Source organism: Dreissena polymorpha, chromosome 2 (genome assembly GCF_020536995.1).
Source record: "Dreissena polymorpha isolate Duluth1 chromosome 2, UMN_Dpol_1.0, whole genome shotgun sequence".
Lineage (NCBI taxonomy): Eukaryota > Metazoa > Mollusca > Bivalvia > Myida > Dreissenidae > Dreissena > Dreissena polymorpha.
This window is the reverse complement of record NC_068356.1, coordinates 145,369,439-145,388,929: the sequence shown is the minus strand read 5'-3', so window position 1 is coordinate 145,388,929 and position 19,491 is coordinate 145,369,439. Positions and strand designations below refer to the sequence as shown.

The window sequence follows — 19,491 nt, the reverse complement described above, 5'->3', positions numbered from 1 at the left end:
CGACTGATATGTTCAATGTCGATTGTCATGTTACTTACAAATCCCGTAAGATTATATGCGTTTCATACACTACGGAACAACGCTTATATTCAAGATGTTTATCTCGCCCTTTGATCGATTCTGCTATTGAGTTTGACATTTGTATATTGTTTTGTTAGCAAAGCTTGTTTTTAACATTATTTCAGACTTTGTAACAAACACATTACCCTTGCCGGCCTTGGTTCTAGAAGTTTCTTAATAAAATATCATCAAATATTTTTTAAGGCTGAAATTTAAATTGTAGCAGTGGTGACTGTATATTCAAAATTGTTAATTATTGCTTATCAGAATTATGGCCAGATGCATTTCACAGCATTAACTAATGACTTAAAGATTTTGGCAGATATTGAAGTTTGTCATTAAATGCTTTATATTGATAAATGTAAACATTGGATCTAAAAATGGATCTTAAATGTACCCAGGAAACAGAAAACATACTTTAATCAGCGATTTTCCTCCTTCTTTATAAAGTACCGGTAAACGGTACTTTCCCAATCGAACGAAAATTCCCAAATTCCCAAAACGGTACTTTCCCAATCGAGCGAAAATTCCCAAATTCCCAATCGGCATCTGGAAAAATCCCAATCAGCGTCCGAATTTTTTCTCAAAACGATAGAAAGTTTCGTAAAAAAACCAACTTTCGGCGAGCGAACAAAGAAAATCGTATAGTTGTGTGTAACCACGCGCTCGATTAATTTCGGGTTTTATTATTCAGCGCATTCAATCAATAGAGTTGTTACTGTTTCCGGTTCTTTTGCCAGGCAGCCAGCGTACTGTTTTACGTCGGTTTGTAACCTTATCGTAGTTTGAAATGAGTCATAATAGCAAATATTATGCCAAAAAACCAATCGGAACCATCAATCACAGGACACATTGACAGCAATAATGATGCTGTGCAGGGAGGGATGCAAGCAACTGAGTGATAATTAAACATCAAAGATTGTTGAAATTTCACAAAAATGAAAGAGAGAGACATTGCTTTAAAAGAGATTAAAACAACTAGTAATTGATTTGGTGTGTTCTTTATAATATTTTGTTATTTATATAAACTTTAAAACTTAATGGTCATTAAGGCATGCCTGCAAATGATTATTTAAATGGGTATGTTCAATTAAGTATGAACTGTATGATGTATTCAATAAGACCCAAACTTCACGACGCGATTTTCCCAATTTCAGGATTTCACGACTCGATTTTTCCCAATTTTGAGGTTTTCACGACTCAATTTTTCCCAATCGGACCGGTACGGGTACTTTTCCCAATTGGACAAGGAAAATCGCTGTTAATGTACCTGGGCGTTATAACGCTTAATTAGTTGTCAGCTTTTTTTGTACTGTGACAACACATATAGATCCACTCAATTGATAGTTCTTTGCTCTTTATTCAGTTGTTAACATAAATTTACCATATAATTCTTTAAATTAGTTGTTAATGTAATATTAATAAGCAGGGATCATATTTTCCCGCAACATCAATCGGTCCGGATTTTAATGGGGAAAAAGTGTCCGAAAATTTATATCCGAAATCATGACAAATTACGTTAAAATATATACCATTGATTTTGCAATTCATGAAGATGGTATAATAAATGTTCAAGTTAAATTCCCTTAGGCATTATTTTTAAACGGAACGTACGAGTTTTCTCATTTTGTTTGATCATTTGCTATTTCATTGACATTGGTTGTTTCGTGTGCTGTTTTATCTGACTGTTTTTCATCGTAGTGTACTGCCTAATGTACCTTATAATTGCTATTGACAGATGAACCTGCTCGCTCTCAGATACGCACATTGGTCTAAAAAATTGTGTAAGTTTTGATGAAAAGGGCAGACACTTTGTCCCCCACCGGTTTCACCGTAGAGACTTTGTGGTTTGCACTCCGTCTGTAAGTCTGTCCGTTACTCTTTTCTGGATCCTGCGATAACTTTTAAAGTTCTTAATTTTTTTTCATGAAACTTGAAACATGGATAGATGGCAAAATGGACATTATGCACGACATTTCATTTTGCTCCTACGTCTAAAATGGTTGCTATGGCAACATACTAGAAATACTGCTGAAAATAGTGTTTTTTCTGGGTCCTGCGATAACTTTAAACGTTCTTCACATTTTTTCATGAAACTTGAACCATAAATAGATGGCAATATGGAAATTATGCACAACATTTCATTTTTTTCCTACATCAAAATTTATGGTTGCTATGGCAACAAATAGACTAGAAATACTGCTGAAAAGGGTGTTTTTTTTCTGCGATAACTTAAAAAGTTCTTATTATTTTTTCATGAAACTTGAAACATGGATGGATGGTAATATGGACATCATACACGTAATTTCATTTTGTTTCTATGTCAAAAATTCTGGTTGCTATGGCAACAAATATAAAAAAGCAAAAAAAATCTGACTATGGTGGAATTTCTGACAATGGTTAAGTCGGTAGGGGACATATATTGCTTGGCAATAGTCTTGTTATATATGCATTCATAATATTAGAACCGATATCTGAAAATCTCAAAAGTGGGTCTTGTTCTCTAAACAAACTATTCACCCAAATCTTATGCTAAAGCATCTTCCACCATGCGTAATAGCAATTGGCAGGATCAAATAAACTTCTGTGTACCCAATAGAGTTTATTCTAAAACAGAAATTTAATGCGCATGTATCGTTAGATTTTTAACTGCGCTATATGCGACAGAAACACATTAAATTCTGACTTTATATTTCACAATACCTTCAATATTACCAATACACTACATACATTTGCAATAAACACAAAAAGGTATATACATATTTACATTATTTATTTTTGTGTGTGTCTGCCCTATTCATATTCACAATTACCATAATGATTACTGTTCTCATTTATGTATTTACACTCCTAATTTCTTTATTCTATTAATGCATGAAACCATATATAATTATTCAAGTATACGTCTTTCGTGTACGTCTCTAAATTCTCATTTATGTGCAGGTGACCCTTGTTCCTATCGTTCATAAAATGACATAAAATTCTGTTACTTTTAGATTTATATGCCTAATTTCTAATTTCCTATATCATAATTCAAATTTCCTCATACATGTATGTTCTAATTTAATGAAAATTTACAAAAATGCCAACAATTTAAAATGTATCTATGTTATGCAAAAAAAATGTGTCCGTACATAAGTCTACATTCTAACAATACCAAAATATATAAAATTCTTCAAATACTCTCTATTGTTTGTTCGCCTCTAATTGCATTATTTCCATAACACATAAAAAATGTAAAACTCAAGCACTTTCTTATTTATTAGTTTTATTCTCAATTTTTCACCGATATTTATGAATAATTTACCGATTAATGCAAAAGTTAATTGTATTGATCTTGATACTTGCAAAATTTATTCGTACATATTGTATTATTATCATTATTATTTTTAACATATAACTACGTAAAAATTCTTTAAAACAATTCTTAAAAATTTCGTTGTCATGATGCCTTTTACTTTCTATTTCTAACTTTATAAATTTTGAAATTCCCTCTGTCAGTTTGCCACAATTGTTAAACAACTGACCTGAATTCATGTTGCGTTGTGGTTGTTCTGTTGGCCCATGAATTCCATAAATTGATGTTTGTACTTCGTTTTCCAATGTTCATCTTTAACTCATGTGCACCAAAACCAATATGTGTACCATAACAACACATATACATAAATAACCTCGATGAATAGTTCTTTATTCAGTTGTTACCGTAATGTTTCCAAGTCCATATAAATCTTTAAATAAGTTGTTAATGCAATATTTCCAAGTCCATGTAATTCTCCAAGTAACTTACAACATTTCCAATACATGACAAACTCCGTCCAATTCCATCCTGATAGGACCCCACCCCTAAGGGGTCCCTGAAGATAAACCATTAGCGTCTCTCCCATGTGTTAAATCCTTATTGTTTTTTAGTGTCCAAAGCAGCATTGCTTATATACATGTATTGTTGCATAAACATGTCAACTTGATGAGTCAAACAAATTTGTTGAAATGCATATACGTGCATATTTATAATCTGGTAATTTCACGGACACAAAAACAAACATCATTTAAACGGACTGAACCCATTTACAAGCGTGCTTCTAATGTCAACAAACTAATGAGTCTCCGGCTACACTAAAGTAACACAGGGCATGCATTATTGCGAACAAGATAAATACATCAATTATGCAACATTTGTATGCCCCCGGATCGAATGATCAGGGGTATATTGTTTTTGGCCTATCTGTCATTGTATGTGTGTGTCTGTCCCAAAACTTTAACCTTGCTCATAACTTTTACAATATTGAAGATTATAGCAACTTGATATGTGGCATGCATGTGTATCTCATGGAGCTACACATTTTGAGTGGTGAAAGGTCAAGGTCATCCTTCAAGGTCAACAGTCAAATATATGGCTTCAAAGCGCAGTATGGGGCATTGTGATTCACAAACACTTGAAACAATGTTTCAAATTAATTATGAAAATTGTTCATATTTATGTCAATATTCTGTAAAATAACCTCTATATTATCAAAACCCCTACTCACAAAAGCATGTTTGGGAATGTTTTGTTCAAAAGGAATTGTGTTTAGTATTCGGTAGTGCAATTTTTGACACCAGATTTTTAGTGGGAATAAAACTCAGGTACAGTCTAAATTGACCGGGTATGTCTAAGTTTATTTTCCCTTCCTGGGGTACATTTAAGTATACTTTAGAGGACCCAGGGTACATTTAAGTATAACCCAACCATATATGACCAATGGAGCGTAAGTATAGATGTCTAAATGCAGTGTTTCTTAGATTTCAAAGTAACAATAAGTTTATTTTATTAGTTCATGTAACAAACTAAATTCACTCTTACAGCAAACATTAGTTTACCTACTGGTAGGTGCAAACAGACAAGGATAAACCACATATTCATCTATTAACTAATCTTAGTCTTTAGAGAATCACTTAGCTCTCAAACAACAAAAAGAACATAATATATTCATAATATTTTAATTTTGTATTTTTGTTGTTTTCTTTGTCACCCAGTGCTTCAAATAAAACAAAAAATAATTTAAGTCACATTGAATATCTGATAAATTCAACACAGGACTGAAACTCTAATTACAGTCAAAACTGAGAACATCGGATCAGTCAAGGGAAATGGCAAAAGTGACCGTTGTCTAAAAGTGACCGATGTTCTCGGATGACAACTTTTTAGATGGTTGGTCAGTTGGTAGTATTGCTTCCTCGTTACTCCACCCAGTCGTCGCACTTAGTGTAAAACAAAGGTTCATTGCCGATAACTAAGTATAATAACATAAATAACTTCTATTGAACAATGCAGAATAATATCTTATTCATTGATTTAATTTCATACCTAATTTTAAACTAAATTTATGGCTTTATCAACTATAGTATTGTTGTGTTCTCTTTCCTCTTGTTTATTCAGTAAACACCACTGATAAGGGAAAAACTAATTTACTATATTATTTTTTATAATAATTCAAACTAGAAATGGCGCGGCAGAGGCGGACTTGTATCCCCATGCGGCCATGCCGCATGTTTGACCCAGGGGGCGCCCCAGGGTTGATAATGGGGCCATACATAGTTGAGATTGTCCGTATTGTCATAAGATATGTTCAGTATCAATTTGAAGTAAATCGGTGTAGAAATGAAGAATTTATAGTAAAAGGCAATTTTGGGTGGGTGTGGCCTATTGGCGAGGGCGCCCCAGGGTTGGTAATGGGGCCATGCATAGTTGAGATTCACCATATTGTGAAAAGAGATGTTCAGAATCAATTTGAAGTAAATCGGTGTAGAAATGAAAAATTTATAGTAAAAGGCAATTTGGGGTGGGCGTGGTCTATGTGGGCGAGGGCGCCCCAGGGTTGGTAATGGGGCCATAAATAGTTGAGATTGACCGTATTGTCATAAGAGATGTTCGGTATCAATTTGAAGTAAATCGGTGTAGAAATGAAGAAGTTATAGTAAAGGGCAATTTTGGGTGGGCGTGGTCTATGTGGGTGGGGCGCCCCAGGGTTGCTTATGGGGCCATACATAGTTGAGATTGACCGTATTGTCATAAGAGATCTTCAATATCAATTTGATGTAAATTGGTGTAGAAATGAAGAAGTTAATGTAAAATAACATAAAAAAATGAGTGAAAACCTCTGACCCAGCCCCACCCCAACCCCCATAACTTTTTACCCAGGGGTCAGATCAAAATTCCAAAAAGTGCAGGGTCGCACATATGCTCATAGCTACCATGTTTGTTAGTTTCAAGGTTCTAGTGCTTATAGTGTAGAAGGAGATTTTAGTGGCCAGGACGGACAGACGGTGGAGATAACCACAATATCGCCACGTTTTTCAAAAAGCGTGGGGATAATAAGAACAAAATCATATTTAGTAAAGTTATATACTTTGCCAATTGTGTCACGTAGTTCTACACCTTAACTGTATATGTGCTTTAAAACACAACTTAGTCAATTCAAGAGGTGAACTTTAAGTAATATAATTTTTATGATTTTCCAATCTAAAGTTATAACAATTGATAATTTCAAAGTCTTATATACTAATTCTATAGATTATACAAAATGATCAAAATAATATAGCATAAAAAGCCTATCTAACTTCCCAACACAACTGAACCATCATGTCTTGGGGTAGGTATTATTTAGGCAGAGCTATGTGTCTATTTTGAAGATACCATCTGAACTGGTCATCAGATTTTATATTTGTATGTAACATATTGCTTATAGTGGGAATTTGCCAAATTTGTGACCCACATATAATTTCTGAATTTTTGTTGTTAATAAATTTCCAGTGCGTATGATATTTAATATACTAATATTCAATATAATATTAAATTTCTGTTTGTTGGTATTTTACTTTGTTAAACCACACATGTAATTGAAATAAAATTGACATTCATAAATCATTAGAGACTAATTAAAAAAAAAAAGGTTGTGTTTTTTTTGGAAATTTTTCTTCAAATTTTGAATTTGTTTTACAATTTCGGTTTGGGAATGGATCTGTTTAATTGACCTGTAGATGCTTCAAGAAAAGGCCTGCGTGTTCAACAAGTACAAATTCGAACAACACACACCACATGGAATTTCAGGACTGTGATCAGGATGTGTAAAATAATGATTCTGTGTTCCAGATGAGGGTAAAACATGTGCTTTTTAGCTCACCTAAGCATAACCTGCTCATGGTGAGCTTTTGTGATCGCCTTTTGTCCGTTGTGCGTCATCCGTCATGCGTCGTCAACATTTTGTGAACACGCTAGAGGCCACATTTATTGTTTGATCTTCATGAAACTTGGTCAGAACATTTGTCCCATTAATACCTCGACTGAGTTCGAAACTGGGTCATGCTGGGTCAAAAACTAGGTCACTAGGTCAAAAAAAGAAAAACCTTGTGAACACTGTAGAAGTCACATTTGATGCCCAATCTTCATGTAACTTTGCCAAAATGTTTGTCTAAATGATATGTTGTTTGAGTTCAAAAATGGTTCTGGTCCGTTGAAATACATGGCCGCCAGGAGGGCGGGGCAGTATTCCTTATATGGCTATAGAGAAACATTGTGAACACTCTAGAAGTCACAATTTTATCCCAATCATCATTAAACTTGGTCAAAACACTGGTTTCATTGATATCTCGGATGAGTTCGAAAGTTGTCCAGATCGGTGCAAAAACATGGCCGCCAAGGGGCGGGGCAGTTTTCTCTATATAGTGAAAACATGTGAACACTCTTGAAGTCACATTTTTGAAATTTGGTCAGAACATGTGTTTTCTGGATATGACGGTTGAGTTCGAAAATGGTTCGAATCGGTAAAAAAGCATGGCCGCTAGGGGGTGGGTCATTTTCCTTATATTTATATAGTAAAATCAGCTTGTGAACACTCTAGTTTAGCATGTCAAGGGAAGTAACTGCAAAATGGCTTTTGAAAATTTATGTTGAATTGACAGAGTTGTCTCCCTTTTTAAAATATTTTTTTTAAGCAAAAGTAGATTAAGTGGAATTTATTATAAATGATAGTTTTACATTATGGAAGATAGCAAACTTTTGAATATGTTATTTATTGTTTGATGATTCTGTACAATATGGGATTCTTTTGTCAAACGATTAAAGCGAGACTATACGATTTTTATATGTGTTAAATTGTAATATATTGATAAATACATGTTACAATAACACAATAGGCAAGACAATTGAAGACGAATTTCATAAAATGCAGCAAAGACAAATAAGCGCCCCTAGCCGATGGTGACGAAAAGATATTTCGTACGTATTTTCCTACAATAACCGAAGAATTCGTCTTTTTATTAGGATCGGAGTTAGTGTTCGTGTGTCGTATGAATTAAGATTCACATCGTACATGCATGATATACATTCTGGCAAATTCAACTGTACAGACATTTTCCATTTCAGAATTAAATATGTGGCTTATTTCGCATTTTTCGACACATGTTCTTCTTTACTTTTATTTTAAATTATATTGAAATGTATGACCTTGTTAACACTCTAGAGGTCACATTTATTTTCCGATCATCATAAAACTTAGTCTGAAGATTTGTCCCAATGATATCCTGGATGAGTTCGAAAATGGTTTTTGTTGCTTTAAAAACATGGCCACCAGGGAGGGGCATTTTTCCTTATATGGCTATAATGGCTTAACTAAAACCTTGTTAACACTCTAGAGGCCACATTTATAGTTCAATCTTCATGAAATTTGGTCAGAAGATTGGTATCAATGATATCTTGGATGAGTTCGAAAATAATTATGTTTGCTTGAAAAACATGGCTTCCAAGGGGCGGGGCATTTTTCCTTATACGGCTATAGTAAAATCTTGTTAACACTCTAGAGGCCACATTTACTGTCCGATCTTCATGAAACTTGGTCAGAAGATTCATCTCGATAATATCTTGGACGAGTTCAAAAATGATGCCGGTTGATTGAAAAACATGACTGCCAGGGGGCAGGGCATTTTTCCTTATATGGCTATAGTAAAACCTTGTTAACACACTAGAGGTTTATTTTCTGATCTTCATGAAACTTGGTCAGAAGATTTGTCTCAATAATATCTTGTTATCTCAGGTGAGCGACCATGGGCCTTTCAGGCCCTCTTGTTTAAATTATGACAAAACCTTGTTGGCTGGGCAGGGCAGTGTATCTTACATGGATAAAAAAAATCTGTGAATACTAAAGTCACCTTTTTTCCCAATCAACAGGAAACATCCCTTGGTAGAAAATCTTGACCGAGCCGCAATGGTTTTGATACATTTAAAATTATCCATGATAGTACAATACAAGCTTTTTAACTCTAGCATTCATATCTTTTTTAGAATATTTTTGCCAACAATGTCTGAGAACGGTTTTAAAATGGATGCACTCCATTAAAAAGCATGGTGGCTATGGCTTTATTGAAAAACTTTCAAAAGCTTGTTAACAAAAATCCAACAAATGGATCACTTTTATTGAAAAACAATGCAGAAACAATTAAAGAAACTTAAGTTTAAAATTCTGTAAGTGTTGGGTTCAAACTTATATAGTAGGAAGATTATGTTTGTTCTTTTTAGCTCTATTATTCTTTGAATTACTTTAAGCTATTCTACTCTGCCCAGGGGTGGCGAAATCAAATGTCCGAGTTGCCCGAGTCGTACATTTGCTTGTCTGGGCAACTGATTTTTTTCAATTAAGTTGTCCGTGGACAACAAGTTTTTTAAAGTCGCGTCCAGGTATACAAAATTACATTGTATTAAAGCCGTAATTAAGTTTTACAAAACCGGATGTTGACACGCGATTACATTGTCAGTGCTATTTGCGGAGCAATCAAGCTAAAAACCGTGCACTTTCCTGCGCAATGATCTCCCTTATTCTAAAAGAGACCGGGAGCATGCTGCATTTTCAACATTCGGCCCGACTGTTAGACAGTGTACAGACTGGTTTCTTTATTTTTACAATCAGACGGAAATAAAAAGTATCAAAGTAAGATGATCAAAACACGGTCTACCTTGTTATTTAAGACAACTTTAAGGGTAAAGATGAAACTTTTTTTTAATCTTCAACAACGGAGCAGAAACCCGAAGCTTTGAGCAGCCCACCTCCCAAAAAACTAAGAAAGATTATGATAAAAAATATGATCTAAGTAAACGCACCAGAACTTTTCAAGAAACTTGGCTAACAGATTTTCAATGGTTACCAGTTTATATAATCAAATTGCTACCAGTTGCGGAGCCTCAGTCTGATGAGGTCCACATATTGGACTAGTTTAATTTGTTAAGATTACAATGTATAACACTAGCTTCGCAAGATTTAAAGTTTGAGAAAGTCTTTATATTGTTTATAATATACTGCTATAATGAATGTACCATTGAAATACAACTATTAACAAAACAAGCAAATCATACTCATTTTGATATATTCCACATTATTTAACATTAATCAATAAATGCGTTTATAATTTATATAAACATTAACGGACAAGTGCAGTTCAGCAACGGACAATTAAAATTTCCTAAATGGTTGTCCGTGGACAAGTATAGTTTTTTGAGATTTCGCCACCCCTGCTGCCGTTGTCTGCGTCTGCATATTTCTTTGCTTACTTAAAATGTGTACAATCTTCACATTTCAGTTTTGACAACAACACATGTCTTTGCGATACTACAAATATTCGATTTATATCAGTGTATATCTAAGTGGTCATTATATGTGGTAACTGACCATGCTAACAAATAAGTATATTACTATAATTTATATATAAAGTATCTTCTTATAATTTTATTATTATAAAGAGTTATATTGGATTAGTTTTGCCCAAATCACCATTTCCCAATCCTGATATTATTTTTTTTCACAAAATGGCCAGGAAAAGGCCTGCTGACCAAATGTACAAATGAGTTTGACCTGTACATTAGCAGAATAATGCCCATTGTGTTCTTATAAAATTAACCCTTTCCCACTCAAAGGCAAAGTGGAAATGGCTATGTGCCAACAGCATAAAACCAGAACAGCCTGCAAGTAACTGGCAGTCTGTTCAGGTTTTATACTGTTTGCTGCTCATCAGTATCTAAGGGTTGGAACTAAAGCCTTTAATTAAAACTTTAATCTAGTAAGAAAGGTCTTTAATTAAATTCAACTTTCTAAGGGACTACAAACGAATCAAAATACGTATCTGGTAAAGGGTTAAGGCTAAGGCTTGTCTTTGCTTATCTATAACTTTTACCAATCTTGATGAAACTTTAGTTATAGCAAGCAATTGCCTGGATATCCTGCATATTGGGCTAGTTGGTCAAGGTTACTGTTGCTCAAAATATATTTCATTTACGATTCAGATATTTGGATGAAAGTTTTGTAAGTATTTAAAATGTAAATCAAACGTGATATTGCGTTTCGGGCCAGTTTGGTCAGGACAGTATTACTAGATAGAGAAAAGCTTATTCCCTTGGATAATTTTTGGGCTGTAACTTTGCATGAAGGTAACAGACATGCAGACCTACATGTAGCTAGCCTTAACTTGCATGCATTCATTATTGGGATAGTTATTTGAGCCACTCAAACCATGGTGAAGGTAAGTGTAACTTAAAATAGCGGAACGGTTTTAACTTACTTGAGTTTTGATAAAAGCTTCATGTTAAAATATGTGATATGTAGGTTGTACTCAGACCATGCAAGGGATTGCACATTTATATAAATAAAAATTAATTAATTGGTAAAACAATACAAAAATCTAGTTTTGTTTAGTGACTGTTGTTTCTTGTTCAGGTTTAATGGTACATGTCCATTATTTTTCACCTATTTCAGGGACAGCAGTTTAAGTCGACAGTCCCAGGTCTAGCAAGTGTCACTGCTACAGGCAGATATGTGCAATGCAGACAGTTCATGAAAATGCTGGATTCTATTTTGAATCTGTAAGTTTGAACCTTGATTTAGTTTTTGTTATATTTATGCCCCCCTTCAAAGAAGAGGGGGTATATTGTTTTGCACATGTCCGTCTGAATGTCCGTCCATCCACCAGATAGTTTCCGGATGATAACTCAAGAACGCTTAGGCCTAGGATCATGAAATTTCATAGGTACATTGATCATGACTCGCAGATGACCCCTATTGATTTTGAGGTCACTAGGTCAAAGGTCAAGGTCATGGTGACCCGAAATAGTAAAATGGTTTCTGGATGATAACTCAAGAACGCTTATGCCTAGGATCATGAAACTTCATAGGTACATTGATCATGACTCGCAGATGACCCCTATTGATTTTCAGATCACTAGGTCAAAGGTTAAGGTCACGGTGACCCGAAATAGTAAAATAGTTTCTGGATGATAACTCAAGAACGCCTAGGATCATGAAACTTCATAGGTACATTGATCATGACTCGCAGATGACCCCTTTTGATTTTCAGGTCACTAGATCAAAGGTCAAGATCACAGTGACTCAACTTAGAAAAATGATTTCCGGATGATAACTCAAGAACGCTTATGCCTAGGATCATGAAACTTCATAGGCACATTGATCATGACTCGCAGATGACCCCTATAGACTTTCAGGTCACTTGGTCGAAGGTCAAGGGCACGGTTACTTGACACAGTAAAATGGTTTCCAGATGATAACTCAAGAAAGCTTATGCCTAGGATCATGAAACTTCATAGGTACATTGATCATAACTCGCAGATGACCCCTATTGATTTTCAGGTCACTAGGTCAAAGGTCAAGGTCACAGTGCCAAAAAATGTATTCACACAATGGCTGCAACTACAACTGACAGCCCATATGGGGGCATGCATGTTTTACAAACAGCCCTTGTTCATAATTCAAACACTTACCGGAATTCCACTCAAGCAAAAAATCACTATATGTCTCTTTTGTATTGAGTGATGAAGTTTATAAAAACATTTGATTGATGCATCAATTTTGAGCTCACCTGAGCACAAATTGCTTAAGGTAAGCTATTGTGACCACCCTATGTCCTGCAGTGTTTGGTGTATGTGATGCATTGTCAACTTTTAGCTTATTATTACTTAGAGGCCACTCTTTTCATCCAATAATGTTTGTTAAATCATATCTTGACAGAGATCCATTCTGGGTTGCGTGGGTCCAAAAACTAGGTCACACAGTCATATCTTAGACTAACCCTGTAACCTCTCTTGAGTCCACATTTATGACTCATTCTTGATGCCACTTGGTCAGAATGTTTATTTGGACAATATCAAGACTAAGTTTGAATCTGGGTCATGCGTGTCTCAAAACTAAGTCTAGGTCAATCTTAGAAGAATCTTATTATCACTCTAGAGGCCACATTTATGACTTAATCTTAAATAAAATGGGTTGTGTGAAAACTTGTTCACCATGTCAAATGTAGAAAACCTTGTTATCACTCTAGAGACAAAATTTATGACTCAAATTTTAAACTGGCTAAAACTGTTTATCTTGGCAATATCTAGGCTGTATTTGAATCTGGGTTGCAGGCATAAAACATATAGGTCAAATCTTAGAAAACCTTGTTACATGCACTCTAGAAGTCACATTTATTACTCAGTGTAGGTGTAGCAGGGATAGAACGCTTAACTTGACGATACCTAGGATGAGTTCAAATGTGGGCCATGTGCATCCAAAAAACTAGGATAGGTGGTAAAATTTTACAAAAACATCGTAACCATGATAGACACCACATTATGACTCAATCTTGATGAAATTTTGTCTGAATGTGTATCTTGATCATATCTAAGCCGAGTTTAAATCTTGATTGTGTTTGTCCAAAAACTAGGTCACAAGGTCAAGGCTTAGAAAATTGTTGTAACCACTATATGGGCAACAATTACTGCTTTTTAAAACCTTGTTCAGAATGTTTATCTAGAAAATATCTAGGTCAAAACAAATGCTTCTTAAAATTAGATCATCAGGTCAAATAAAAAAAACTTGTGATAATTCTAGAGCCACATTGATTGCTCATTCTTGATAAGAAACCTGGAAAGAGTGTTAATCTTGAAAATTGGAAGGCCATATTTAGATCTGGATCAAATGTGGTCGAAAACAAGAAAGCCAAATCAAGTCTTCAAAAATTTGTGTCTGTTGTGAAGTCAGGTGAGCCATCATGGCCATCATGTTTAAACTTTCCTCATCCTTTGATTGGCAACAGCATATTGCTAAGGTTGTTGGCAACAAGTCTGTGGTTTTTGTTAGAAAGGCATTTGAAAATCAATTTTTATGTAAGGTAAATGAACATCATGAAAAAAATTATTCTATGGAAAGATGTCACACATATGAAATGTTATAACCCAAACACATCAGAGTAACATGGGAATATACATGTAGGTACTCCAAACTAGTCTCCATCATAGTTTAGGGATTACAGGTGCAGCGCATGTCTACATTTGATTTCAACTTGAAAGAGCCATCATGCTCAATTAGTAGAGCGTTAGTGTACACATCAAAAGATCATGCAGCATAACTTGTAAATTGATGCTCCTCCTACTTCTGGCTCAAGAGGCAGTTATTTGCATAAGTGTTTGCACTTAGACCTGGTTAACCTGTTAATCCTGGAAGCAAGAGTACTGATAGGTGAATTGAAATACTGTTGAATACTACCAAAAAGCAAACTAAACAAACAAAACAAATGTGCAGTGCTCTGTGACAAAAAAAGAGAGGTTTAATGCATGTGCACAAAATGTTGTCCCAGATTAGCCTGTGCAGTCCACACAGGCTAATCAGGGACAACACTTTCCGCATTATGATCTTTTTCGTTTCAAGAAAGTCTCTTCTTAGCAAAAATCCAGTTTATGTAGAACTTTTTGTCCCTGATTAGCCTGTGCAGACTGCATAGGCTGATCTGGGACAGCACTTTATGCACATGCATTAAACCCCTTTTTCACAGAGCGTGGCCCAAATAATTTCAGCTTAGATTCCAAGAGGTTGGATGTGGTAGGCCCAGACCGGCTGTGTGCTGAGTGGATCCTCAAGACAGGAGGGCGGGTCAGGTGGGCGGGGTCAGATACGTGGCTGCAGGACTTCAACTTCCTGCCTCCAGAGGACTTTGAGGTCAAGCTGCAGGACGTAGATGCCACTGAATGTGCAATCATGATCAGGGGGTTCGAACATTTTAGTGAGTATACTGGCATAAGCAAATGATTTTACAATGATAGTTTTAATCTTAGAAACAACAGTCAAAACATCAAACTGTGTATTTTTTTACCATAATTGCGTTAGACCTGTATTAGTTAGTGTGTTTTGTTAAAAAACACTGTACATGTATGCTGGGTACTTGTATATGTACTCCAAAAATAGTAACTCTACTTGTTTTTATTTTGTTCATTCTATTTTTTGGGGGGTGGGCCTTTATATATATATTAAAAGAATTGCTGTGATACTATATTTTGTTAAAAGTATCATTTGAAACTATTTTGGGCCAATCTAGTATAATGAAGCTTTAATTAAAAACACTATGTTGTTACTTCTTCTAATTGCATTTCACTACATAAACAGGCTCCCTTTTTTGGGGTCAAATTTTTAAAGGTATGCATTTTTGGAAAATTCCTTTTATGTTAATAAAAAACAATACCATTTCTGTAGATATTTAAAATATATGACCATAGTATGATACATTGTCAATTCCCCTACTTTTCAGAGAACTGTAAGCACATCCGGTCGATGAAGTTCCATGGCTGTAAATACCTGACCGATGACTGCCTGGCCATGCTCTGGGAACTGAACGATAGTCTCCGTCAACTGCAGGTCAGCGGCAACAAGAGCATCTCCGACAAGGGAATCCTATACCTCACTGGATTGACGTAGGTGGATTAGAATGGGAAAATGAAAAACAATGTGACTTCATATTCTTTGATAAACACCCCGAGGGTTTTTATACTGAAAGAACTATTTAATATGACCCCAGTGTCTGATATTGATCATTTTCTATTTGATGAGGTAGTAATTAGTAAGCGGCAAACAATAATATATGCCTCTTTATGAAAGAATTTCAAAGATTTGCAAATTGCATTTGCATGAAGTGTTTCAAGCTAATTATATTTCTTAATTATATCTGGAGGTTACAACCTCATCCCCAAATGGGGATAGGCATAAGAATGAAACTTTTTTAGTTTATATAAATTATTGTCATGAAAATCAGCAATATTACATCATTCACAATATGGTGGCTGAAATAGAAAATTATATTTAAAATCCATGATGACTTAAAAAGACTTCAAATTAAGATATATTTTTAGCATGTGTGTTGCATTTATCTGTAGTACAATAATAATAATGTTATTATTATAATTATTCGTATTAAACTTAAAACATTTCATTAAAAAAAATAAGTAATTCACACAAAATTATTAATATCAAGCAATACTTAAATGCTGAAACAGTACATATAAATTAAATTTCTATGAAGTCCGACATGTAATTTTGTTGAAATAATTGATGTCAACATATAACTATACATGCGTTACTTGATTTATCTTGTAATAAATTAAAAGTAGCGTTGCAGCAGGGCTTGTGCTGATCAGTTGTTACTGATCCAGCAAGTTTGGGTGGACAATTCATTGATTTTATATAACAGTGAATATAAGCACATTTGCTTGTACAAACAGCCATGGAAAAACAAAATGCCAATGTTATCTAACTGTAGGATTTTTGCCACAGGAGATTAAAGCCACTCAAAATTGTATCACTAAGTTCATCCTCCACAAAGACATTGCAGTAATTAATTATTAATAAAAGAGAAACGCTCTCTAAATTCACATAATCAAAAATAAATCCAAATAATTGTCTTCAGGGAGGCAGTGGAGTGAAACTGATCATATTCAATGATAAAAGTCTTAGAAAGAGCTTTTTAGTCCTTCACTGACTATAGGTATAGACTGTCTGTCTTGCTGTCTCTCTGTTCTTATATGGATCCTGAAACAACTCAAAAAGTACTTAAGCTAGGTTTTATGAAACTCGGTAGGTGAATAGATAGCCATGTGGGGACTAAGCATATTACTTCAGTATTTTTGCTGATAAGCTTTGATGAAACCTTCGGAAATCATGTTCTGACTCCAACCAGGCCCGTACCCAGGCCATGGGCCCAAGGGCCCGGGCCCCCCCAGCTGGCTGTCGAACTATGATTTTTTTTAAATGATCGACCCACTGCAATTTTTACTCTTGTGCAAGGGCCCACAGTACACTTTCCCTCAAAACAAAAGAGCAGCTATGTTTTATTGTCCCTGATAAACAAGGGGATTAGCGCTCACCAATCGAGATAAGCCCCTAGGCAATGTATTCTTATCGCCTTGTACACACATCCCCGATCAGTCCCCCATTGTGATCATGAATGCTTCATCTATCGATGGTTGATGTAACATGTATTTTGATAAGTGCAGCAAAGTGAAGCAACTGCTACAGGAGGTTGTAGAATATGGTCTGATAATTGCTGACGCAGGTTTTTTTCCTTCTTTGAGAAGGCCCTTTCCCGTAGACGTATTTTTCCCCTATAAAAGTTAAGTTTTTTTTTTGAATACCTTTTATTTGGGAATTTTTAGGTCCCAATATATACTTTTTACATTGAGATAGGGCCTTGAATTTGAACCGGAACAAAAACACTGACAAAGGTATGAAAACTTAGTATTTATCATTTTTTTCAAGGAAATCACTGAAAAAGACTACGGTGAGATAGTTAACATGTCTGTTGAAAAGAAAAACAGATTCATAAATTTGCCGAGCAACAGATAAGAATTTGGCAGAATTCAGTATTTAAAATAATTCAATGCGGGGAATCACGTGGTCAGATTTGATAAAAAATGGCCGCTGATGCCTCGATTCGATGGAGAAAATGAGTCTTCAAACGTTTTCCGTAAGGAACTCGCGAAATATTCCATGAGTTATCTCCACACTCAGACCAACCAGCGGAAAACGGTTCTGGCTGGCCCTATGATAGGCGTTATCCGATAAAAAAACAAGTAAGTAATAAGGTAGATGTACCTGTTTGAAGACTCAATTTCTCCATCGAATCGAGGCATCGGCGGCAATTTTTTTTATCAAATCTGACCACGTGATTCCCCGCATTGATAATTGAGTACCGAGAATTGAGTAATGTCAACCTATTAATGGCTCATTGGTAAAAAAAGGAAAATTAAAACAACAAATCGATCTCATTATATAAGTTAACCTTATCCAGTGTAGTAAAATATTGTATAATTAAATTATCTGTTGCCTTGAATGTGTTTGAAAACAGTCAAATATGTTTAATTGATTATTAAAGACTTTCATTATTTCCCCAAAAAATTAGGCGTTTCGCGCAATTTTTTTCCTTAAAAAAGGCAAGGTATTTCCCAAAAAATCAGAGAAAAAAACTGTGACGTTATTGATTTGTGAAAAAAAATGGTGGAAGCAATACGAGAGTTGATGTGGATAATAGTCAGTTTAAATCTGTAAGTTTCGGAAATCTAAAGCTTTTAATATTGTTGTGAATTCACACCAATGTTTAAAGCTTAAGACTTCCGAAATGTGCTGATTGACTTGTTATATTCCATTAATTCATATCACAAAACACCATTTTTATAAGCATTAAAATTCACCTTGCAAAGAGCCAAATTAAAAAAAGTATATATATAGGGAGGAGGGAATCCTCCCAAATTTTTCCCGGTTGGGCCCCCCCCCCCCCCCCCCAGTCAAAAAATCCTGGGTACGGCCCTGCCAACCACACTTACCCAGTAGGTAAGAAGCTTTGTGAGTGACAATACACAATGTAGCTATTGTTATACCAAAAGTATAGCAAGAATATTACACACATCCACAAAATGTAACTGCACAGTTGTTTGCTAGAAAAGCACCATCTATTCAATCATTGGTATCCTATTTTATCTTCACATAAGACAGTGTTAAGTTGTGTTTTTCAGAAACTTGACTGCACTTCACCTGAAGGACCTGCCTGGGGTCAAGAACAAGCCTTTCTGTTATGGGGAGCTGAAAAAGCAGCTCCCAAAATGTGACATTGTGTATATGGATGTTGTGCAGTGATACGAAATTCAGCAAGTGACAAGAATTGTCAAGAGAAATCTGACTTTTAATGTATTCTTCATGTATAACATGATTTTATGTTAGATTGTCCTTTTTAAAAGGGATCTTGTTTTATTTTCAGCAATGGTTTACCCATAATTATATTATAAGTCATTATGGATTGTTTAATTTTACATTTTGAAGGTTCCATTTTCACTAAGCTTCAAAGCATATTTTTCTCATAAACCATTAACAAATGTTGGTATTAAGTTTATTGCCAGTTAATATCATCTCAAGTTGATTCCCTGGAGGGAGTACTATGTGTAATACAAATGTGTGATTTTGTTGCAGATTTAAATGTAATCATATTGTGATTAAGGTGAACTGAAAAACTGGGAAAATAACAAAGTGAAAGTATTGTTGTGAAGCAAACAGTTTATTTATTGCTTTACTTGTACTATGGTCAAATAAATATGAAGTCGGTAAA

The 19,491-nt window shown here is 34.9% G+C and overlaps 1 protein-coding gene across 2 annotated transcripts in view; it reads left to right on the top strand.

Moving 5' to 3' along the window:
• LOC127869333 (ATP synthase subunit s, mitochondrial-like) overlaps positions 1-19,491 on the top strand; it is a 19,714-nt gene extending 223 nt beyond the window's left edge. The window contains exons 1-5 of one of the 2 annotated variants that reach the window (XM_052411827.1): positions 10,009-10,069; positions 11,835-11,941; positions 14,924-15,129; positions 15,652-15,814; positions 18,905-19,491. In XM_052411827.1, coding sequence (XP_052267787.1) covers positions 10,025-10,069; positions 11,835-11,941; positions 14,924-15,129; positions 15,652-15,814; positions 18,905-19,025 — 642 coding nt within the window. In that variant the 5' untranslated portion in view covers positions 10,009-10,024 and the 3' untranslated portion in view covers positions 19,026-19,491. Of the gene's footprint in view, positions 1-10,008; positions 10,070-11,834; positions 11,942-14,923; positions 15,130-15,651; positions 15,815-18,904 lie in introns of those variants that run through there. The other variant, XM_052411828.1, reaches the window with a different exon arrangement.